Source organism: Nannobrachium achirus (genome assembly GCF_963921795.1).
Source record: "Nannobrachium achirus genome assembly, chromosome: 21".
Lineage (NCBI taxonomy): Eukaryota > Metazoa > Chordata > Actinopteri > Myctophiformes > Myctophidae > Nannobrachium > Nannobrachium achirus.
In genome coordinates, this window is record NC_137828.1 from 19044466 (window position 1) to 19070571 (window position 26106).

General features: G+C 43.5%; 1 protein-coding gene across 1 annotated transcript in view; it reads right to left on the bottom strand.

Annotated features, from left to right (window-relative positions):
* Window positions 1–430: 430 nt before the first annotated feature.
* LOC308306623 (supervillin-like) overlaps window positions 431–26106 on the bottom strand; it is a gene marked incomplete at both ends in the record, with an annotated part of 129764 nt that continues 104088 nt past the window's right edge. The window contains 12 exon segments of the mRNA XM_080751661.1: window positions 431–517; window positions 1859–1879; window positions 3010–3165; window positions 4481–4602; window positions 5722–5865; window positions 12440–12595; window positions 13675–13808; window positions 15395–15602; window positions 17751–17856; window positions 22533–22687; window positions 23836–24133; window positions 24539–24692. Coding sequence (XP_080607787.1) covers window positions 431–517; window positions 1859–1879; window positions 3010–3165; window positions 4481–4602; window positions 5722–5865; window positions 12440–12595; window positions 13675–13808; window positions 15395–15602; window positions 17751–17856; window positions 22533–22687; window positions 23836–24133; window positions 24539–24692 — 1741 coding nt within the window.

Sequence of the window (26106 nt, forward strand, 5' to 3'; positions counted from 1 at the left end):
TAGACGCCTCCTTCGGCTCTGAGGCGTGAGATCGCGGGACTCGGCGACCGGTCGTTTCCTGCCGTTTCCCACTTCCACGTGCGTCACAGAAACCGGAAGTTGCTAAGCCAATCAGAGGCAGGTGTGGGCGGGCCTTTACGTATGCAGCCTGTAAGAACAGCTGAGCCTGTACAGCCGCGCAACATCAGGAAAAGGATGGATTGATAAGTCTCAGAAAACACGCGTTGTGATTGGCCAGTGGTCACATGACTGGCAGCGTGGTCTCCGGCAATCAGGGACATCCGCGCTCCAGTTGTTGCTCGTGGCTCCAGTGGACTGCAGCGGCCAATGACGCATCTAGCTTTGTATATCTATGCTTCTCCAGTCTGACATGATATCCATCAGTGGTCTGTGATGCCATCAGGTCAGCCCTATAGTCTGTCTCAACCGTTTAAAACAATCCTTTGACTTTCTTCAGCTTCGCCTGCTTCCAGCTGGCCAAACTTTCATACTCCTCTCTCGTCACCTCCAACGCTTTCTGTGGGAGTACAAACACACAGGATTATTCAGAACCACTGACACCAATATATACATGGTCTGAAAAGATTCATAGGATAATCTAGTGTTTCTCAAAGTTCAAATTTCAAGGTCTCCCCTTAACTCTGACAGTGTACAAATGGAACCAAATGAACCCGTTAGGGTTAATTTGGTTCCATTTGTACACTGTCAGAGTTACAGACTTGTATGGGTCAATTTAGACCCCCATAAAAGGAACCCACAGAGTCCCTGGAATCCACTTTGAGAACCACTGGGATAATCGATTATCACCATTTTTATCAACTAATTAATTCAGATTACCATATTTACTACCAAAATGTACCATGGTCTACGTATGATAATATCATAGATTCATTGATTAAGTAAATAACTGTTAATTACGGTGCAACAATATACAATAACACAGGTGTTATGGATGAGTATAGTCTGTCTTTTAATATTTCACAATCCTAAATTTCAGGGAACGCTTCCCCAAAACCTGTCATATCCCAGGTGAGAAATGCAATGATGTAAAAAGAAGTATCCACGAGAATACACTCATGCAGATGAAAACCACACGTCATTCTTCAAACGGCTTTCCAATAACATTATGTCCCGTCAGCTGGGACAAAAGAGTGCTCATCACTCACAACATTCAGAAAAGTGAAACCACACGACTCGTTTTGTCTGCCTGTGAGTGAACGACATGCTGGAAAAACAACATTCAACAAGTGAGATGTCATAAGCACTTCTTAAAGGAGTAGTTCACCCCAAAAATGACTTATTTTCTATTGATTACTCACGCCATGGAGACTTGAGTTCGATAATATTTTTTTTAGATTCTTTTGCGTTCCTAAGACAAAACATTGATTATAGTAAATGTACCCCCATTGATTCTAGATGGGGACCCAAATGCATTTGGGTCCCCATCCGGAATCAATGAAATTATTGTCTTAGGAATGAGACTAAAACAAAAAAATATTATTGATCTCAAGTCTCGAAAATAAGTCATTTTTGGGGGTGAACTACTCCTTTAAGCCCTATTTTATACTTTGTCATATGACGGTGTTGCTTGGCACAAATACCCCATCTACAAGCCAAAGCTGGTAGATTGGCTATTTTTGCCATTTGTGAATTTTATTTTTGTTGAAAATGTTTGCCTAAAATGACATACTCAAAATAGGGACAGCAGGTTGAAAGTGGTTAAAGGTGTTTTGTGGCAGAAACAGAAAGACAGAAGACTTGGAAAAGAGACAGAATTATGGGTGATGAAGTTTGAATGACTATAAGTGCGGATGCTTGTTGTTGTCGGGCCTGGCCATGCTCACGTCAGAGGACTCACCTTCCCATCAGCCCCTACACCCTGGAGGGTGGAGTGAATGAAATATAGGTTAAGCATCAGAGAGACAGGCGATGGAGAGAGAGGATGACTGAAAACATCATGAAATGTGTCACACACGTGTGTCACCATGATCCCACAAAGACAAGAGGGAGTCAGAGATGAAGAAGAGAGAGAGAGAGAGAGAAAGAGGATCATTTAAGGCTAGGGTGTCCACACGAGACATTAAAGACATGTATACAGTACCATCACGAAACCTGAACAACACACAATGATTATTATATCACAACGGTTTTCAACCCTTATTTATTCTGCATTTGAGCTCTAGTGAAAACAGCAGATCTACAAGCACACAACGCCTCGCATCGCGAGGCGTTGTGTGCTTGTAGATCGGCTGTTTTCACTAGTTTTGTGCAACAGAGGTTTCTGCCTGACAGTGACGATATTTTAGTGATTATGTTGCGAGGAAAACGTTGAGATAATAGCCATTTTGGTTAAAACTGACTGAAAATAACTTTGTACTTCAAGTTTAAAATGATACTAAATATTTTTTCAAGTGTCCAAATAAATATCCAAATATCCAAATGTCCAAATATTATCAAATGATCTCGCGGCACCCCTGGACTGCCGTTGCGGCACCCCAGGGTGCCCCGTCACCCACTTTGAAAACCCCTGCTGTACACAGGTGCATTCCAGGGTTCTAGGCATAGGCGATTCTAGCCTCTTCTAGCAGGGGGTGCAAGACTGGGTTCCTCATGCACGCTCGCTTGCGCGCATGCAAACATTTTCGGATTTTGTATGGTTTATCCTGTTGTTTTAACAGGTTTTACCTATTTGTAACACAATATAAACTGTGCTTTTTCTAGACACCATGAGAATATGTCTATATGATTTATTTACTTATTTTTGCAACAACTTGTGTGTAAAATACATTTAAGAGAGAGGGCTTTAGGAGCAGTTCACCACCAAATTCGCCACCTTTTTTGCTCCGTGGAAATTTGTTGCTTTTGGTAGCTTGCAATGACTTTATGAGGTTGTTCCCCCCCGTGGCGGCCAGGGGGTGCAAGTGCACCCATAGACACCCCTTAAAATCGCCTATGGTTCTAGGCTTTAGGTTACATCAGTAGTATCAGTCACTAAACGCTGGCTCTCACCTGAAAGTCCTCGTCGGTTAGATAGACCTCCAGGCGCAGGGGGTCCACTCCCTCGGGCAGCGGCCGGGCCAGCAGCTCTGCCAGTGGGTAGGTGGTCTGACACAACCTGGCCAGGACATCCTCCACCAGAATGATCTGGTTGCACACCTCCGCCTCCTGGTGAAACACGTGCACACACAAGTGTTACTGTAAATCATTTTTATATATTTATTTGACATTAACAGTTTGCCAGCCGAAATAGAATGGTTGTTGGTAGATTAGCCGTGAAATTTCTATTATTGTATTGTGATCTGAGACATAATATTATGTTTATAAACATGAGCCCGCCACCACTCCTTCTTGGACCGCACCGTTGTTTTTTCTTCCCCCCCCCCCCCCCCCCCCAGGTCATTAGCTCACCGTGATTATCTGGATCTCCGTTGGGATAGAGTGGTAGTTTTGGCCGAGCATCGATCTCCCCGTGCGTTTCGCGTACGCGATCCGTGCACATAATAATCCAAGCATATAATCCAAGAATGACTGAACAGTCGATGTGACCATTATGGCTAGCTTAGCCCTTAGCACTCCAGCTATGCTAATGTTATCCTCCAAACAGTAAACGGACGGCAGCCAAGGAGGTATGAAGAAGGAAAGGCCATGACGTCACCTCTGCTTCATGTCAGAGCAGCCATGCGCTATCGTTGGACGCGTGGTGACTAGGGAAGGTTAGACGATCGCCGATTTTCGGATAAAAATCATTTATTTCGTTTTTAATGACAAAGTACGGTAAAAGACGGCGCGGCTGAGACACCCTTGCTCAGATGTCCGGTATATTCCGGTTTTAATATTAAGGGGCTCCCCGTGGCTTGGAAAGGGTTAACTTGGGATGCCATTATTTTGGTAATTATTTGGAGTGCCACCATTCACTGTGATTTATTTTGAAGTCGCGGAACCTGCGATCGTGTCCATGTTGTGAAAATTCAGTAAACTCCGGAAGCTAGACCGGGTTGTTTACTTTCACACAGAAATAAAAAATTCGAAGCGTGGCCGACCATCGCGGCTCAGTGTCACTGTGAGAAAAAAAAAAAAAAACGTTTCTCTGTGATCGAAGCGTTTTTTTTGGAAGTAGAGTCCGAGATAAAGCCGTTTCTTTGCAGCAGCAATGAATAGGAGCCTATGGAGATTACACGCTTCCTGATGTTGGCGGCCGAGTTGCATCATGGGATATGAAGTTGTTTTGCTCACCAGCGGCCACAGCGGCGCCCGTTTACCTGGTAACCATGGTAACCAGCTAACACGCCGTGGCGCCGCACCACTGTAATATAATTCATATCACGTTCCTGGCACCGGAAGTGTTAAAGACCAGCTGAATATTTTTACATGCTTTTAGAATTTAGAGCATATCCATGATTCTCTAATGGTTCCTTCTTAAGGTTTAAAATACAACTATAGGCTGCTTACAGTTCACCTACAAGAGCGCACATCAACCCACCCTCTCAGTGATCTCGGCGATGTCCTCTCGGTGCTCCCAGCAGGGGAACATGTTGGTGAAGGTCAGAGGTTCGAGTCCAGCGTGGATGAGATAGGATTTGGGAGGCTTCTTCTCGTTCTTCTCTGTGGGAGACAGACAAGGAGGTTTTATAATGGAACCCGAGCAAGGGAATGTAATTTGAACTGTAGAGCACATTCGAATAGAAATTCAAAGTGCTTTAGAAAAGACAAATTGCTAAATAAACACATCATAAAGGAAAACAACATGCATATACAGTAGTTTTGTTATGCCCGGGCTGAGACTGGGTGCATTCTGCTATACACATTGTCACAAGTCAAACAACTGCAATGTGCCACTAGTACCACAGGGATTCCTTGCAACCTTTCACCGAACAATTCACTATAACCGTTTCACTCTAACAATTGACTGCAACGTTTCACTGCAACATTTCACGGATAACGATTTCATTTACTGCTTTCTATCGTTTTAGCCATTTTGTCGATTTTGATTTCAGTGGGTGGGGCATGCGTACGGCTATAGCTAAATACGGGGGCAAGTAGCTAAATATGTATTTTTAGACACAATAAGCCCATTCCCAAGATGCACCGCAATCTTTCATGGGCAGATGTGACTTATGGGGGCTAGTAGTGTTACTGTAAACAGTAATAAAGAAACCGCCGGCTTATTGTGTCTAAAAAGACATATTTAGCCACTTGTACGCATGCCCCCACCCACTGAAATCAAAATATAGTGGGAACCCAGTGTACAGTATGTCTCTTGTGCCCCCCAGGTGGCATACTGTACTGCAGGGGTCTTCAACAGGGGGTCCGGGACCCCTAGGGGGTCCTCAGAGTTACTACAGGGGGTCCCCCAAATCATTGAGTGATAGAAACTTTTTTTTCTCCTTTTTTATATTAACCACTTGAACCCTAGCGTCCATATTCTGAGAACCAAAAATAGCCGATCTACAACCTCACAACCGTTGTGAGCTTGTAGATCTGCTATTTTTGGCAAAGAGTTTGGTGTAGAGGGGGAAAAAAAGAGTATAGAAGGTTCAAGTGGTTCAAGTGAAAACACAAATTGACATGCATCCAAAATACACTGATGATTGTGCTGTCAAACGATTAAACTATATGGAATCTATGAAGAGGTGGTGGGGGTCCCTGCTTCATTCATCTCTCTCTCAACTAAGGGGTCCTTGGCCTGAAAACGTTGAAGACCCCCTGCTGTACTGTACCTACCTCTGCAGTACTGCAGCACCGTCTCCATGGCACACTTCCGGTCGGCGTCCCAGCGGATGCGAGCGGAGCCGGTGCTCTCGCTGTCCTGGGGCCACCAGCCCTGCCACAGATACACCTCATGGTGGTTGTCTACCAGGAACAGGGCTGGACACACAGAGAGAGAGAGAGATAAACCACAGATACACCTCATGGTGGTTGTCTACCAGGAACAGGGCTGGACACACAGAGAGAGAGAGAGATAAACCACAGATACACCTCATGGTGGTTGTCTACCAGGAACAGGGCTGGACACACAGAGAGAGAGAGAGAGATAAACCACAGATACACCTCATATGGTGGTTGTCTACCAGGAACAGGGCTGGACACACAGAGAGAGAGAGAGATAAACCACAGATACACCTCATGGTGGTTGTCTACCAGGAACAGGGCTGGACACACAGAGAGAGAGAGAGAGATAAACCACAGATACACCTCATGGTGGTTGTCTACCAGGAACAGGGCTGGACACACAGAGAGAGAGAGAGAGATAAACCACAGATACACCTCATGGTGGTTGTCTACCAGGAACAGGGCTGGACACACAGAGAGAGAGAGAGAGAGAGAGAGAGAGAGAGAGAGATAAACCACAGATACACCTCATGGTGGTTGTCTACCAGGAACAGGGCTGGACACACAGAGAGAGAGAGAGAGATAAACCACAGATACACCTCATATGGTGGTTGTCTACCAGGAACAGGGCTGGACACACAGAGAGAGAGAGAGAGATAAACCACAGATACACCTCATGGTGGTTGTCTACCAGGAACAGGGCTGGACACACAGAGAGAGAGAGAGATAAACCACAGATACACCTCATGGTGGTTGTCTACCAGGAACAGGGCTGGACACACAGAGAGAGAGAGAGAGATAAACCACAGATACACCTCATGGTGGTTGTCTACCAGGAACAGGGCTGGACACACAGAGAGAGAGAGAGAGATAAACCACAGATACACCTCATGGTGGTTGTCTACCAGGAACAGGGCTGGACACACAGAGAGAGAGAGAGAGATAAACCACAGATACACCTCATATGGTGGTTGTCTACCAGGAACAGGGCTGGACACACAGAGAGAGAGAGAGATAAACCACAGATACACCTCATGGTGGTTGTCTACCAGGAACAGGGCTGGACACACAGAGAGAGAGAGATAAACCACAGATACACCTCATGGTGGTTGTCTACCAGGAACAGGGCTGGACACAGAGAGAGAGAGAGAGAGAGAGATAAACCCCATGATGCACATGACCAGGGACGTGCTGGCCATTGGGAAAAGCGGGACAACTCCCGAACGGCCGGTTCATTCCCGGCCTGTCCAGGCCGGGCCATTAGGAAAAAGTTAAACTGTTTGCACAAAAGTAAAAATTAAACTGTTTGCACAAAAGTAGTGAAAACAGCAGATCTACAAGCACACAACGCCTCGCGGTGCGAGGCGTTGTGTGCTTGTAGATCGGCTGTTTTCACTAGTTTAAATCATTTTGAAAATGATAAATACAAAACAAACGGTTTTGGACATACAAGGTTTCCACCCGACAACGACGAAATATAACTCATGTAATTGGCCCACTGGCTTGTCACTTTGTCACAAATCTTTGAGTAGCAGCAGCGCTAGAGAGAGAGATCTCTCTCTATAGCACGCAATGAGGGCCTCTCCAACTCTTTTTCCCATGCTGAATCAGGGGCCCAGCACGTCCCTGCACATGACTAGACTGGTCAGCATAATTCACCGTTTGTCAGCCTTCTGATTGGTCCCTGAGACTCCCTGACTGGCCAACCAGAAAAAAATCATTCACTTTTTGCTATCGGGGGTGGAGTTGTGCAGTGGGAGAATGTTGCTTCAGTCTTTCAGCACGGTGCGCATTGCGGAGCACGGCGAGCGTGCGGTACGGCCCCGCGCGACCATAGCGATTTCGATCATCATAATGAATAAGCTTCAACAGACTAGTTCACATGAACAATATCAATGTAACTAAGAGTTTCGATTGGGTACATATATTTTAAATGTGCAGAATTACAATTAAAATACATTTTATGTTGACGGCCAGCCTATAACTCCACAACTTCCTACCCAAGATGCACTGCGCTTTCTCTCTCTGTATCTCTCCTCCTCCGATTTCTTCAGAGGATTAAACTAATTAAAACAAGTATTTTTGGGGGCAAACCCCTGTTTTTCAATGTAACTACTGTACTTTGGTCTTCCCTTTTTATTAACATCAAGTAGATGTTTCTCTTTTGGTACTTTAAATAGCAATAATGAGGCTATGAAAAATCTTTTTCCCCCATTCATTTCCAATGTAAAAACAATCTGCCATGGTGATTCTGTCCCACTGGGATTAAACAAATTAAAACATATATTTTCGGGGGAAACCCCCTGTTTTGCAATGTAACTACTGTACATTTGTCTTCCCTTTTTATTAATATCACCTAGATGTTTTTCCTTTACTTTAAATAGCAATAACGAGGCAATGAAAATACCCCCTCCCCCCATTCACTGCCACTATAAAAACAATCTGCCCTGGGTATTTTGTAGTACTTAGTAACAGAGCAGAATAGGGCGGGATTTGACAAACAGTGAATTGCGACCATCAGGTTGCAGTTACTATGAAAACGTCCGCCTCATGTCAGTCTGTCAAGCTTCATGTCCACATGGTGTTTGGCCACCAGGTGGCGGTAGAATACCATCATCATGTACACTCATGTTTAATGCCATGCTACTCTTTCATGGCTGTACCTGTAGGTCAGGGACGTGCAGAGAATGTTAGAGGCAGGGTCTGACATTTCTAAAAGGGCCTTTTGGTGAAAATAACTAAATTAGTTCAACTCCAAGCTCACAATGCTCACAATAGGCCGCTATTTTCGGTGCTTGATACCACACTGAACTATAAGCATAATCAAGTCAATACTGGAGATGTGGCGTAGAGAGTGGATTTCAACACAGAGAGGGCAATTCTTTCAACATAAGATCCTGCATTCAAGTTCAAGGAGAGTTTGGACAAGGAAATTCTCTTGAATGCTGCCTTCGGTTATGGCATGGAAAGAGGGCATTTGCATTTCTTTCACCATAGTAAAAACTGCATTCATGGTCTGGAGAAGGCACATCTTACAGGGGCTCAAGCCCCCTTTGATGTGTATGTGTGCACATGCCTGCTGTAGGTGGAAATGTAACTGCATACATCACTATTTAGGCCTAGAATTTAGTGTTGTAGTCGAGTCCACCTAAAGCGAGTCCAAGTCAAGTCCAAGTCATATGGGGTTCAAGTCCGAGTCGAGTCCGAGTCAAGAGCCCCTGGGAGGGGGTCGAGTCCGAGTCGAGTCCGAGACCAATGGGGGTCGAGACCGAGCCGAGACTTTTTTTTTTATTTTTAATTTTTTTTGGTAGGTAGGTAGGCTAAATCAAAGGCTCGTCTTCAAATTAAAACAATAGGTCTCCCCAAATTACCTTTGGTTGCTGTGGTTTTGGTCTGAGGGAGTTACACTAAATAAATCAGTAGTAGTAGGCTACTCCATTGCTGAATGTGATGATGAACCAAAATTCAATTGTAAATGTTTTTACATGACATCAATCAGTCACATAAGGTGAACAATGGATTCTTTTTTTTTCTTCCCCAATTCACAAGTTCCCAACCATAACCAAGGGGTAAGGGATGCTCTAGCAGGTTGTAATGGAGCTGGCAAAATGTAAGGTTTGTACTTTCAAGATGAAGATTCAGTGAATCATCATCAGGACGAAGAGCACACATGACTTCATGTCTCCTCTGACATCTGGCCAAACTCAGGTTGAATCCTGCAATACCACTAACATGTGGAACGCCCTACCGAAAGCCTTAAAGGAGTGTAAATCCGTAACTTCCTTTAAAATCGGTCTGAAAAGTCACTTACAGGAGGCTGCTACTCGAAACTTGTAATAGACAAAGCCTATACTTACCACCCCTTTTCCACTGTAAATATATTTTATTTATTTTATTCTTAAATCTTTATTTTTTCTGTTTTACGGCTTTTTTTTGTGCTATTGATGATATCCTCTGCATAGTACTGTGTTCTGTCTGTCTGTGATTCAATGTTATATGAGATACATAAAGGTTTCCTATGTAAACAAGCCGAAAGGCTTTATTGGATCTCCTTTTAGTTGACCTTGTAACAGTGAACTGTACTGACATGAAACTTTTTCCTATTCAAACTTTTAATAAAGTCTTCAATCAATCAATCAATGTGGCACGGCTGTTGACCTGGCGGTTGGCTATTTAAACGACATCATTTTCTCAGCTTGTGGTGGAGGGTTATGTGTATCTCGCTAAGTGCTAATGGCCTCTTGTGAGCTATTTGACCTGCTGTGGTAAGCGTCAATCAAGTCTAAAAAAATGTTGCATGGAACAGCAGGATACAATCCAGGGGCGTCATTTGGGCCTACAGTGTTGCCATGGCAATACCCTCGTGTTTTAACTTGGGTTTGTAGGGTTCAGGGGGAGAGAGAGAAAGAGAGACAGACACCGAACCGAAGTGACGTTCATGTGTGTTCACATGTGTGTTCAGCTAGTCAATGTATGATGATGAATTTTTAAGTTAAAATTTATATTAGTATTGTTTTTCAAACCAAATATCCCCCGGGTCAAAATGACCCGCGAACAGAACCAAGGTGAAGTGAATCTGAACAGAACTTAAGGGTTAATGAAAACGGTGTCTTTTACGGCTATACTAGCATTTCTGCTGCCAATGAGGGCATGTGAAAACACCCCCAAACTGTTGTTATTGGCTCCTTTCACACGCCTGCTTGACAAAAAAAAAAAAAAACTATAATCATGGTATGCTTTTTCACTGCAGGGAAATTTGTATTCTCCCTGTACTTTCAGCAAAAATTACTAAGTATTTTGACGTGACATTTCGGACACCAAAACGTCCGGCACACAAAATAAGTGGCCATTTTCACATGAAATGAAATTTTGATTTCAAAATTGCAGTAACATTTGAAAAAACCTCCAGAAGTTTGGCTCTGTGAAAACGTGCTCTACTACTACTACTGTACTGTATAAGACAAAAGGTGACCTTTTTGACCTTTGAGATGACCTGAGATTATTTAATTAATTATTTTAGTTGTACTAGGTTTAGCTTCAGCAGAGCGTTCATTAGAGCCCAATATGAAGGTTCGTTGACAATGTTAAAAAGTTGACCTTTCAGAGCTGATAGTCGGCATGCAGCCATCTTGGATCAGAAGATTAAAAACAGGTTAAATCATTAAATTAACATCAATTATGGATTCCTCAACCCAAAAAGTCACAGAAAACTAGTTTTATTCATAACTGTAGGTCAAACCATTGAAAAGTTCATTTCCGTCATAGCTGATTGTAGCCATTTTGGATTTTGGTCTCTAAAAACATTTCCCCACCCTTTTTAAAAATACACCCCGGCCAAATTTGTTTAACAACCCTCCTAGATGACGGACCTTTGCTCTCCACGGTCACGGAAGTGCCATAAACGACCCAACTATGAAGTGACTCGACTCGAGTGGACTCGGTGGTGGGCGAGTCCCGAGTCAAATGGTCCGAGATCGAGTCGAGTCCAAGTCAAATTAAGTGCGAGACCGAGACGAGACCGAGTCAATGAAAATTTGGACTCGAGTCCTGACTCGAGACGAGTCAACGACTCGTGTACTACAACACTACTAGAATTATTGAATGCTTTAACTATTGAAAAATAGCAGATATACAAGCTCGCAGCGCGGCACTCGTGTAGATCAGCTATTTTTGAAAAAGTCGTGAAAATGTGTGCAAATCTTTGAATATATATGTATTTTTAAAGCAAACGTTTGTAACTCAAATTTTGCTTCTGGGTGGTCCCACTAAATATTTTGAGATGCGGGTCCGTGGCCAAATACATATCATTTTGGGGGTCCTTCACATGAAAAAGTTTGAGCACCACTGACATATAGTAGTCTCTCAAGAACAGACTAACTGAGCTCCAGTTAAGTGAAAAGGACCTTTTCTTTGACGATGGCTGGCCAGATTGCTGACATAGAAACATAGGGTTTTTCACAAAATCGTAGAAGGATTCAAAAGACACTTATAGAATCGGGTCAAAATTCTAATTTTCACAATTTTTCAAAAATAGCAGATCTACAAGCTCGCAGCGCGGCACTCGGTGCCGCGCTGTGAGCTTGTAGATCTGCTATTTTTCAATAGTTAAAGAATAAAATAATGATACACACTAATGTGTACCCGTTCTGAATGGGTTAGAGCAGGGGTCTTCAACGTTTTCAGGCCGGGGACCCCCAAACTGATGGGGAGATGGAGCAGGGACCCCCTACCACCTCGTAGGGTGGGGGGGTCGGGGCTACGACATATTTTTTATTTTTAACATGTACAAGTTACAGCGAGCAGGGTGGGCCGTACCACTACCATTTCTAAACATACTACTTATTAACTGAGAACAAATGTCAATAATATCAACAATCTGTCAATTGCATAGTAATCATGTATTCAAGCTATTCAAAATGGATAGAATCATGATTTATTTTTTAACATAAATGTGAAAATATATATATATATATATATATATATATATATATATATATATATTTTTTTTTTTTTTTTTAAGCAATAATTTCGCGGACCCCCTGCAGTACCTCCGCGGACCCCCTAGGGGTCGCGGACCCCCTGTTGAAGACCCCTGGGTTAGAGTGTGTACCTGGCTGTGAGGCTGTGTACAGGTCCTCCTGAAGGTAAGGCAGGGAGTTGACCAGCGCTGGCTCTCTGGCGGGGTAGAAGAACTCCACAGCACAGAACTCTCCTGAGCTGCTGCTCAGCAGGAAGAGGCGGGGCGTGAAGTTGAACCGCCCGGGGTCTGAGGGGTCAACGGTCAAAAAAGAGTTTCTGAGTAAGCCGGTCACTTGTAGATCGTACAGTCAATAATGAGCCCTTTTTACTTTCTGCACACCGACAAGAGTCACAGCATACATGACAATTATTTGTCACTCAAATAATTGAGATTAACGATTTAATCGTTTTTGTCGTTGACAATTACATTTGACAATTACAATTTCTACAAGGCTTTGAAGTTGCACATGGCAGATATGACACATAACCTACAAAGCAATGACTGACATAGTTGGCAACTTTATACTTGAAAAAAAGAACATTGATAGTGGATATAGCAGATCAACAAGCGTTGGGAGCTTGTTGAACATGGAAACGATTATGACAAAATAATTTAGACGATTATGTAATAATTTGTGACAGGCCTACTCAGTCATTGAAATGTATTAAGTGAAGGAAATACTACAATCTTTGTGCTTTGGTCTTCTGTCACAGAACTTTCGGCTCAATTCCGTGGTGGAACTTGTGACCCTCGTACAGGGACGTGCTGGCCATTGGGAAAAGCGGGACAACTCCCGAACGGCCGGTTAATTCCCGGCCGGTCCAGGCCGGCCATTAGGAAAAATAAAATGTCTGCCTTCGTTCCATTTTGGGGGCTGGGTGGCCAACAAAGTAAATCGTCACTGTCGGGCAGAAACCTCGTATCTCCAAGTTTCAAATTTGTAAATTTTTTCGCAAAGCCCTGCTTCATCATAAAAGGCTGTCGCACAAAAGTAGTGAAAACAGCAGATCTACAAGCACACAACGCCTCGCGGTGCGAGGCGTTGTGTGCTTGTATATCGGCTGTTTTCACTAGTTTAAATCATTTTTAAAATGATAAATACAAAACAAACGGTTTTGGACATACAAGGTTTCCACCCGACAACGACAAAATATAACTCCTGTCACTTGTCATGATCTGAAATGGCAAATCTTTGAGTAGCAGCAGCGCTATAGAGAGAGATCTCTCTCTATAGCGCGCAATGAGGGACTCTACAACTCTTTTTCCCGGGCTGAATCAGGGGCCCAGCACGTCCCTGCCCTCGTACACCGGTATGCTCCGCCTACCTTGCAGCATGCAGTCGTAGGCCTTCCTGTCTCTCCTCCCCAAGGCTTCCCAGAATCCCGTGGGCTCGGCTCCTTCGTCAAACTCACGGATGGTCACCTTGCTGCTGCTGTGGAAGCCCGTTTCTAGTGGACAGCTGAACACAGACAACAGGGCTTATGGTTTCAATATGATTTAGTTTCATTTCTTTTGCTTTCTTGATCAGTTTTTTGTCGTTAATGTCGTTAATGTTTTATTTGTAAAGGATACGTATATTCTACTGATTCTTCTGATGTAATTTTATCTCTTGAATGTATAATATTCCCAGAGAATGCCACTTCTCAAGCCCCTGGAGGGTTTTTAGGCCTTCACATTTTCTAAATCTTTGTGACAATTGTACATTTTCTTGTAAGTGAAATAAACAAACAAACCAAAAAAAAAAGAAACGGGTGGGGTCTGAATTTTAACACATCGACTGCCCACTAGGAGGCGCCAGTCATCCCCTCTGAGTGCCCCCATAGCACTTCCATAGAAGAATACGAGGCCCTGTTGCGTCAATGCATGCGTGATGACGTCACTTGGTCACATGAGCGCAGACAGGATGTTATTGTGTAACTTACTGTAGGGACCAGTGTTGATCATAGCTGTTCACTGCCGATCAAAATTTGGACATTTTGCCGCACGCGGCCACAGTTTTAGCCATAAAACAAACATCGGAGATAAAGGGCTTTAAAGATGGGGAAATGCATTGGAGTATACGGAGAAAAACGGCCGCGCGATGCTCTCAGCGTCGACTCGAAGCGACTAGCGGCTAATGGGCTACATCCAGGCGTAGCCCCGACCTAACGGTGAGATATAAAGTTATACTGTAATTACAGTAAACGCGTCCAACGCGTCGTGGGCCTCCAGCGACATCAAAGAAATTGTCGCGTTGACACCTCGTGGGCACCCGCTGTGTTAATAAATGCTAATAAAAAACATTTCATCATCATCATCAGTTTCTGTCTCTGCTGGATGATTGTTTTCAGCCGGGGAGCCACAGACCCAAACTTTGAGAGGACCTGTGATGTCATAACATACTTTTTATTTTTTCTATTAATTTGGTCAATAAGGTACCACAGAATGAGAGGCCTGCTCTGCCGGAAACATTGCGAAAAAGATAGTCCCATCGACGTCACTATACAGGAAAATAATACAAAAATAAATCTGCTTTAAGTAGCATGTGAGGGGTCAAACTAGGGGTTCTTCATGATTCTGAATCCATTGCAAGCATTTGTTTTGCATGAAAAAATATTCCTTAGGCTAGATTTCAGCCCCACAAAACGGTGAAAAGTGATGAGTCATCAAAAATCAGTTTTGAGAGGCCAAAATCTAGCCCAAGGAATGTTTTTAATGCAAAACAAATGCTTGCAATGGATTAAGAATCATGAAGAACCCCTAGTTTGACCCCTTACATGCTACTTAAAGCAGATTGATTTTTTTCCTGTATAGTGAAATCGTGAATATACAAATGGCCATAACCTTTTTTCGCAATGTTTCCGGCAGAGCAGGCCTCTCATTCTGTGTACCTTAATGACCAAATGAATAGAAAAAATAAAAATAAAAAGTATGTCATGACGTCACAGGTAAAACCCTATTCTTTGAGCTTGTAGGCCTGTGGCTCCCTGACTAACTAGTCTCACGTAGCCAGACAACCAATTCAATATAGGGCACACACCTCCTCTGTGTGTGTCCTATACTCACTGTTCTTTGATCCTATTGGCTGCGGTGCGCGCCACCTCCTGTGTGTGAGCCTGGGACTTGCAGCCGTGCCACAGGTAGATGAGAGCCTGGCTGACGCTCAGCAGCAGCATGGACACCCGAGAGCGCAGGCTGCTGCAGTGACACGCCACCTCCAGCAGATGGCCCTCTACCGCCACCTCCCCCCGCACACAGTACAGCCGCCAGTCATCTAGGGAGGGGAGGAAGAGGGATGGAATGTATTAATACGTCTCTGAATTAATCAACAAGACAGAGAACTGATAAAACTTATGGATGCAGCAATCATAAAAAAGAGAGACAGATACGGGTATTTCGGGGCTTGGCCGAACCTTTTTGGAGCACAATGAATGAGACCCTATGGAGGACTTTCGCTGTGCGTGCACATCAACGCACAATGGAAAGTGATGCGCGAGTCGGGCGTCACCTGCGGACTCCGCCGACCGTACAATAAGGATTAATAATATAACATGTTATACTGTATATATCCCGCCGGGTTCTGAAATCCCAAACTAGTTCGGTATTGGCATAAAAAGTGTTAAAATAGCCGATCTACATGCTGACCTACGAGCATGTAGATCTGCCATTTTCACAATAGAACCGTGTTATACAAAATGTAAAGCCTCAACTCTTAGTGCTCGTCAGGGTGGGGGGGTCCCCAGTTAAAATATGATTATTTTGGCCTGAAAAGGTTGAGAACCGCTGCTTAATTATTTCATAGTACTGAAGAGAGCTACAGGGACGAGGACAGAGAACCAGGAGATGAAACCACAGCACAGATCACAGATCGCTGAATGCATTACGTGATTAAATGATCTGTACTCATGTGTGGGATGAGCACAGTCTGCATCGACAGAGCACAAACGACACAGTTCAGTGTCAGAATGAAACAAAGGGTTTCATCTAGACGGGGAAATAACATTCTGCTATTGTCGCGCTGTTAAACTGCGCTTGAAATTGAATTATGTTGGGAAGTGCAACAGATTGTGTGCAGGAATAAAAGAACAGAAGACGTCACTTCATCAAGTCCTCGCAGGCTAGATTGTGCATTTGTTGATTTTGTTCCTTCCTTACACAATATCCCACAGAATAAGGGCCATATTTTCTACGTCTGCTCTCTCTACACACCTCAACTCAAACTTTGTATTTATCCCTGCAAGACCCGAATTAATTTCTACTTGCCAAATAAAAATAATAAAAAAAAAAAACAGATGGTGTTGTAGGAGTCCTAATCAGAGGAAAACGTAATGTTTGAAAAATGAATGTTTTTGTAAGGTTTTATAGCCATGCATCATGAATCATAAATCATGCTCTAATTTGCATTTTGGGGATATTTTTTCACAATAATAACATAATTATGTACATGTTCTAATCTAGACATTCTAATGATCACCAAAAAAAAATATTACAGGCATTTTACTTATGTTTTTGTGAGGAATAGCTTCAGTGAAAAAGTGAGATGTTGTTCGTCTAGACTCTGGACTCCAGAGATCTTGAAGTTGTGTGAATGTCAGCCTCTGTGGGGGGTATTCATATGCAAATATCGTGGCCAATGGCATTGTAATACTTAACAATAGGATGTAATGGTGATGTTAATGTGAAAAAAGAACAGGAAAACTAATTATAACATTTCTTTTTTAAATATTTAAAAAATGTTGCCAAAAAGCATCGCTGGGCCTTGCAGGGATGAAGCACATTTACAACGACTGAACAAGATCAAATTAAAATTGTGGTAAAACCGCTTATCACTACATAAACATGGGGTGGCTCACAATAGCTGACAGAGTACAGCATCTTGCAATGGGCCTGGTGTACAAGATACACTACACCTCCAAGATACCCATGTACCTGACAAAATACTTCCTAAAGGTCAAGGATGTCCACTATTACAACACCAGAGGTAGCTCCACTAATCATGTTCAACCCAGATTTAACAAAATAAAAGGCTCTAATTCGTTCTCCAGCTATGCCACCAACATGTGGCACGCCATTCCGCAGGCCAAGGAGTGGAAATACCCAGCCTCCTTCAAAATCGATCTGAAAAGTCACCTTCAGACAGCTGCTACTCAAGACATGTAAATACTGTAGAATATTTCACTTATAGAATCGGGTAAAAAATATTCAAAGAATTACATAAGTTTTCACGATTGTTCAAAAACAGCAGATCTACAAGCTCGCAGCGTGGTACTCGGTGCTGCGCTGTGAGCTTGTACATCTGCTATGTTTCAACATTTAAAGCATAAAATAATGGTTCAAGTAATAATGCGTAATAAATAACGCGTTCCCGGTCTAGACTCTAAATGACTTAAAATCCATGCGTTCTTGAATCTAATGGTCTTACTCTGGGAGCTGTCCTCCTCTTCCTCCCTCTTCCCAGAGTGGATGACCATCCCCCCTCTGAAGCACTGGAGGAAACATGGAGGCTCCTTGCCCTGGAGGACCTGCACCTGGAGGAGGACAGAGAGGTCAGTGACATGTTCATGAGAGAAGCAGAATGTTAGAGAGGCATGGGCTGACATTTCTAAAAGGGCCTTTTGGTGAAAATATCGAAAATAGCAGACCTAAAAGTTCACAACGCGTCACACTGAGCTTGGAGGTCGGCTATTTTCGGTGCTTGATACCACACTGAACTATATACTGAAGCATAATCAAGTCAATACTGGAGATGTGGCATAACGGCATGGATTTCTACACAGGGAGGGCAATTCTTTCAACATAAGATGCTGCATTCAAGTTCAGGAGAGTTTGGACAAGGCAATTAGCCAGTAGCAATGCCCCTCCCAAAAAGCTGTTGTCCAATGCTAGCTTAGAATAACTTCCTGCTTGCCAAGTTTGCCTTGGCAACAGCCTTGGCAAGCTGCCGGTTGCTAAGCTAGCATTGGACAAAAGCTTTTTCGGGAGGGGCATAGCTACTGGCTAATTCTCTTGAATGCTGCCTTCAGGTATGGCATGGAAAGAGGGCATTTGCATTTCTTTCACCATAGTAACTGCTTTCATGGCCTGGAGAGGGCACTTTTTACAGGTGGATAAAACGGCAGGGGCTCAAGCCCCCTTTGATGTCTATGTGTGCACGTGCCTGGAAAGAAGCACACAATTATAGTCAACTTCTACTTCAGTTTATTGCCATGCCCAAAATATTATACCAAGGGTCTGCAACAGGGGGTCCTCAGTTTTACTACAGGGGGTCCTCCAAATCTTTGAGTGATATATATATATATATATATATATATATATATATATATATATATATATATATATATATGGTTTTTCTTTTTTTTTACCATGAATCCAACATACACTGATAATTGTGCTGTCAAACAATGAAACTATATGGGAATCTAACATGTTGTGGGGGTCCCTGCTTCATCTTTTTTTTCAACTAAGGGGTCCTTGGCCTGAAAACGTTGAAGACCCCTCTGCATTATACATTAAGATAAAAAATATGAATGTGAAAAAATTATATATAAAAAAAATATAATCAAATATAAAGTTTGTGACAGTGTTCCACAGTCTCTTGTGCCATATAGGAAATAACAAACATCAAATGTGCATTAAGTGTATGGGAATAATTCATGTACAGTCACTGGAAATGAGCAAGTATCAATGAGTGCATGAAAGACTGACATTGCCATCTAGTGGTTACATTCAGTAACAGAACAGGTACAGACTTAATCACTTTCACCTATGCTTGGGGGTAAAACAATTATAATCTACAAGCTCACAACACATCGCATCACAACACATGAGATTGTAGTTTGTCCAATTTTGACCAACGTTTGTGTGACACCAGCAGTGTTGGGAAAGTTCACTTTAAAAACGAACTAGTTCAAGTTCAAGTTCAGAACTTCTAAAATGAACTAGTTCATTTTTAGTTCATAATTCCCCATTATGAACTAAAGTTCATGGTTCCCCAAAATGAACTACATAGTTCTTTTTTAGTTCTTTTTTTAACCATATTTTTTTTATACTTTTGGCTATTCAAAAAAAAAAAAAAAAAAAAAAAGGAAAATATATATATATAAAGGTCTATATATATATAAATGTTTAGACGTTGCTGCATGCTATTATTTGTCAAAATTATTGATTCAGCCCATATAGAACCACACACAGCAATAATTTCATCCAACTTAACATTGAGGTGCCCACAATATTTATGTGCCCACTGCCTAGTTCCCAGTCTTCCTGCACCCTTATTGTGAAGGGCTGAATGTAATAACCATGTTATTGTCTCATTGTGTGAAATATCATAATATTCAAAACAAATATTTGACTCCAATTGATTCCCCACACAGTATTGACTTGATATAGCAATACAAATATATATATATTACACAGCAGTTGTGGGAAAACTAAGACATTGTTCAAAAAACACAATTCCGATTTTGGTCATTTTGGAAATAGGGCAAAAAATATATTTTTCTTCAATCTACTGTCTTGACACTCTAACCAAAATTGTTCTATAGACCATAATCTACAAATTGGAAGTGAAAGAAACTTTAACACACATTTGAAATAAAAAGAAAAATTACATGTACAAGGAACCCCACTAGAAAAAAAAAAAAATTACATGTACAAGGAACCCCACTAGAAGGCAGACGTTTCTCGTGCACAGCATGTTTCCGCGTTGGTTAAAGTAGCTGATCTACAAGCTCACGTTGTCTCGTGGATGCGACGCGTTGTGAGCTTGCAGATCAGCTATTTTCGCCACGAGGAGGAGATTAACAGTGCAGCAGCAGAGTGCAGACAGCACCGCATATTAACGGAGGAACGTTCACGAGGAGCTTCGTGCAGTGCCTACTATTGGAACATGTGAATGAAAAGAGAGACGAGAGGAGCAGAGGACAGACGACCGCGGAGGCGCGGACCGCCGCATGAACGGCCGACGAACGCCGACGAACGTCGTTCACGGGCGTCAGAATGACCGCGTTCGACAATATCGTTCATCAAGCGAAAACAATTACGTTCAGTTCACGTTCGCCCAAAATATGAGCGTGTTCATGAACGATCGTTCTTTGAACGCGTTCGGGTACAACACTGGACACCAGTATGAATTGATTCATGAAAAAAGTGCAGGCACATAGACACTTGCGTTGGTATCACTATACAGGGGCGTCACACCAAATTCTGGGCCCTGGGTACAAGGATTCACTGCGGGCCCCCCCATGAATGTTAACTATTGAAAAATAGCAGATATACAAGCTCACAGCACGGCACCGAGTGCCGCGCTGCGAGCTTGTAGATCTGCTATTTTTGAAAAATCGTGAAAATGTGTGCCAAGAAACCTATGTTTCCATGTCAGTGATGCTCAAACTTGTGAAGGACCCCCCATCTCAAAATATTTAGTTCCAGGGACCCCCCAGAAGCAAAATTTGAGTTACAAATGTTCACTTAAAAAATACATATATTCAAAGATTTGCGCACATTTTCACGACTTTTCAAAAATAGCAGATCTACAAGCTCGCAGCGCAGCACTCGGTGCCGTGCTGTGAGCTTGTATATATGCTATTTTTCAATAGCTAAAGTTACTAGGGCCCCTCCACCTTGGGCCCTGGTAACTCAGTCCCACTTTCCTACCCCTTGTGACGCCCCTGTCACTATACATTTTTATCCCACGATTTTGTAACACATTTTTAACGCAGTGCCAATTGGCTAAGCTGTAATCCTGGGCACTGCTCTCCCTCTATCAACCTGGGGAGAGCCCCAAACGGAGTTCATGCTTCCTTCAATGTATGAGGTGCCGCGGCACGACTGGTCTTCAACCAGCCAAAATCCTAACATCCCCCTTCTCCGCTCCCTCCACTGGCTCCCAGTTGAGGCCAGCACTGAATACAAAACACTGATGCTGGCCTTCAAAGCAGCCAATGGTACGGCTCCTCCATACCTCCAAAGCCTGATCAACCCCTACAACCATTCACGCAGATCAGCAAACACAGCGATGCTGACAGAACCCTCACTAAAAAAAAAACAGGACAAAAATCCACTTGTCCTAGACAGTTTACAGTTTACAGTTTAGGCATTTAGCAGACGCTTTTAATCCAAAGCGACTTACAATAAGCAGATAATACATCACTATAATAAACAAGATAACATGTCAGATCATCAACAACAATATAACAAATGCATATGAATATCAATCTAAAAAGAATATATAATCAGTAAAGAAAAAAAAGGATTCTAAAAACCTAAAAATCAAACCTCGGTTCGAAGTGGAGCGGTGAATCTGAGCAGCTATACCCTGTGTGTGTGTGTGTGTGTGTGTGTGTGTGTGTGTGTGTGTGTGTGTGTGTTGAGTGTGCCTGGCCTGCACAAAACAGCGCCCCTCCTTTAACTAGTGTGTTGTGTGTGGCCACTCAAGGTATTGCCAGGCTACGGACACGGCCAGCCAGCCACCCACCCACCCACCCACCCACAGACATACCCACGGACATACCTGTCTATTGGGAGCGCTTTCACCGCTCCAAAAAAACAAACAAATGCTAACTAGCTTCCTGTATGGTCATTGAGTGTTTCAGTAGTGCTATGGGTTTAGGTGGAGTCTGAAAAGGTGAGTCTTCAGTCCACGGCGAAAGCTAGCGAGGGAGTCCGTTGTTCTAACAAACAGTGGAATAAACTCCCTGCTGTACTTAGAACAGACTCACTCCCTAGTCCCTAGCTTCCACCGTGGTCTGAAGACTCACCTCTTCAGACTCCATCTAAGCCCATAGCACTTACCGTAGCACTCGCCTAGCCCCAATGACCCTACAAGAAAGCTAGATAGCATTTTTTAGGTTTTTATTTTAAGCTTTTTTTACTGTCTTGGTGCTTGGTCTATCTACGTTATTTGTCTAGATTGATATTTCTATGCATTTGATGTATTGATGTTGATGTATCACCTTGCTTATTGTATTGATGTATTACCTTGCTTATTGTACAGTAAGTCGCAGTACAGTAAGTAAATTGAGCGAGCAGACACACACACACACACACACACACACACACACACACACACACACACACACACACACACACACACACACACACACACACACACACACACACACACACACACACACACACACACACACACACACACACACACACACACACACACACACACACACACACACACAGCGCAGTAGTGTACCTGTGCTCCCCTCTCCTCATCCAGCTCTACGGTCATCAGTGCAGACGTCCCCTTCTCGCTGACGGTGGAGTTGCGTCCTTGCCAGAAGAAGTAACAGCACTTCTCCTTGCCGGCTCCCGCTGTCCTCATCTGCTCTGGGTTATGTCTCTTCCCCACTGGAGGAGAAACACATCATCACATGATCACTGGCAAGATCAAAGAGACAAAGACAAAATGACAAGAGGGAGAGACAGAAACAGACAGTGTGGTAAAGATAAAAGGCAAAAACTAAGACAGAGCATCTGATCAGTAGTACAGTACATCCTGTGTGCTTCTGTGTTAACTTAAGAACAGTCTGTCAAATGAACAATTAATGGGAGCACTCGAAACAGTGCAAAAACGTTTTTTTAGATATAGCAAGCTTTCGGTCATAGACCTTCAAGATCAGCCTGTCAAATAAATATTTTTTAAAAAGTTATTTCCTAGCGGATTTCAAATTTACCACCTCATCTTTTCCAAAGGCATCTGTAGGGAACTCTGTACTATATTTACATTTTTTAAATGACTTTCGGAAATAGGTCAAAAATAGGCTGTTTTGCACCAGCCCGGTTTTCTGAAAAAAACGTCTGTCTGATCGGTCTAGCAACCGCGGGGCTGTTGTTCACTCACTGTTGTTCAGCAGACAGCAGTGAGTACTTCTCCTCCTCTGCCCCAACACTAACGTGTGTGTGTGTGTGTGTGTGTGTGTGTGTGTGTTTGTCCTTGTGGTGACAGTAAATAACTGTGCTTCGCTGGCTCAACACGTTGTGGACGCGACAGATTGTGAGTGGGACCGTATGACGGACGAAGTATCCACAACTTTCCAACATCCCATAGTGCATTGCGCAGAAGTTGGACGGAGCTTCCGGCGCCGCAGCCGAGTGTGATCTACAAGCTCACAGCGGTTGCATCTGCGACGCGACGTGAGCTTGTATGTCTGCTGTTAACCGGAAGTGTGGTGCAAAAATTTCTCCAGTAAATTCCCGCGGAAAGAGGTGGATACATTCACTACTAACTACGCAGTCAGTCACTCTGTGCAGAGGATGATACCGTCCCGCCCCCTTTTCAGACTGTTTGAAGAAAGACCACGTGACCTACTGTAGCATAATGTAATATTTCGAGACGTCACATAACACCTTCAAGTAAAACATACAAGTACTTTTTCCACTACTGGCTATAATAGCAGCCATGTGTCCACTGTACCTGCGGTGCTGACCATGTAATTCCACTTCACGTAGGTGTCTCTCTACAGTATGTACCAGGCAGTGGGAGACGTTTCACGTACCTGCGGTGCTGACCATGTACTTCCACTTGACCACGTAGGTGTCTCCCTCGTGGAACTGGCCGATGCTCTGGCGCGGCAGGCGGCTGTAGTCGAACTCCAGGATGTGCCAGGCCTCCACGGCCGTGGTGCTGACCTGGTAGCTCCTGCTGCGCTCCTCGCCCTCCACCAGGCCGTAGCCCCGCCCCACGTCCACCCCCTCCAGCACCGTGCGCACCGGCGCCTGCCGCACGGGCAGCATCAGGGCGGCGTTGTAGGCCCTGGTGGAGGGCTGCTGCTGCTGCTCCGAACTGGACTGATCCTGAGGTGGTGACAGGAGTGAGCATGGGACGATATGAAAATTTCATATCACGATTATTGTGATCAAAGAAATCGCGATTTACGATATTATCGCGATGATCAAAATATCCCCAACATCCATTATCCTGGGGCGGAACATTTCTATTGACAGGAAATAGCCGATCGACAAGCTCACGTTGTATATCGGCGTTGCAACGACTATATCAAGTACATGTAATATAAGTACGTTTTACCAATTATAGAGGGTTTAAATGGTACCGGATATACAGCTCGGCAAATAAAAGCCGAGCTGATAAATACGATTATCGCAAGTGTTTTTTATCACGTGCGTGTATCACGCATGTGCAAAGCATTTGCAGTTACAAAATGTAAAAATAAATCCATTGAGGGTTGGGGCGGTTGTTACCTTTTGTTCATTGACGTGGTCGTTGCCGTTCTTGGTGGGACTGGGCGTCTTCCTGGAGTCGCTCCAGTCCAGGAACTTCTCCTTGAACAGGGTGGTCTCGTTGTGTTGGGTCAGCCTGCCGAACACGGCCCAGTCAGGACGCCCCTGGCCTTTCCTACAGGCACACAGCAAACCAGAGAAGGGTTATGAAACTACAGATACACGCTGAGCTGTTTGCACAGCAGCTGTTTACTGCTGCGTAGTAGTTGACCACTGATACTGTGTTTACTGCTGTGTAGTAGTCAGGGGCGTCACACCAAATTCTGGGCCCTGGGTACAAGGATTCACTGCGGGCCCCCCCCCCCATGTTAACTATTGAAAAATAGCAGATATACAAGCTCACAGCGCGGCACCGAGTGCCGCGCTGCGAGCTTGTAGATCTGCTATTTTTGAAAAATCGTGAAAATGTGTGCCAAGAAACCTATGTTTCCATGTCAGTGATGCTCAAACTTTTTCATGTGAAGGACCCCCCCCCATCTCAAAATATTTAGTTCCAGGGACCCCCCCAGAAGCAAAATTTGAGTTACAAATGTTCACTTAAAAAATACATATATTCAAAGATTTGCGCACATTTTCACGACTTTTCAAAAATAGCAGATTTACAAGCTCGCAGCGCGGCACTCGGTGCCGCTCTGTGAGCTTGTATATCTGCTATTTTTCAATAGAGCATCGCAGTTGAAGCCCCACCCCGTCCTCACTCTGGTGTCGGAAGCGTTTTTTGCATTCATTTCTTCCATAGACATTTCATAAAGTATTTATTTAAACGTTTTTAAGCCTTGGACAAAGCCACCTCGGCTGGAGAGGAATCATGACAATATTCACATTTTTTTTGAATGCAAAGATTAATTAGAAAGCTGAAAAACATAATTATTTTTAAAATTGCGGAAACTACACTCCCAGAATGCATTGCGAATGTTGTTGTTGTTTCCTGAAATATAGCCCTTAAATCACGCTCAGTTTAGTTATCCAGGCTAGCATATGGCCTGAAATGTAGTGATTGTCATCTCTGTGGACACTCTTATCGTCATCCTTAACATAGTGCATCATATTTGCAAAAGAAAGACGATCGCTCACGGAGTTCTGCTGAAGTGCAATAATCCGCCGGGAAGACAGGGGCAGTAGCTACTTCCGTGGTAACCGCAAGATATGTGAAAGAAGAAGAAGCTAGACCAATCACAGACGTCGATTTCACCGGATGTATATGTTTAGCAGTATGGGAAATGCAGTTCTTCTCCGTGCAATCTTGATTAAAACGTGTTTTTACTAAAACTAGAGTGATTGCATACATACTCGGGGGTTCTACAGGAGCATATAGAACCATTTTACAACCACCAGCCTAGTGGTAAGTGTACATTGAATTGCTACGACTTTGTGGCTGATAATGAAAAACCCTATGGTAAGAATGAATGGCGAGCTTGCTTCCGACACCTCACTGCGATGCTCTATAGCTAAAGTTACTAGGGCCCCTCCACCTTGGGCCCAGGTAACTCAGTCCCACTTTCCTACCCCTTGTGACGCCCCTGGTAGTA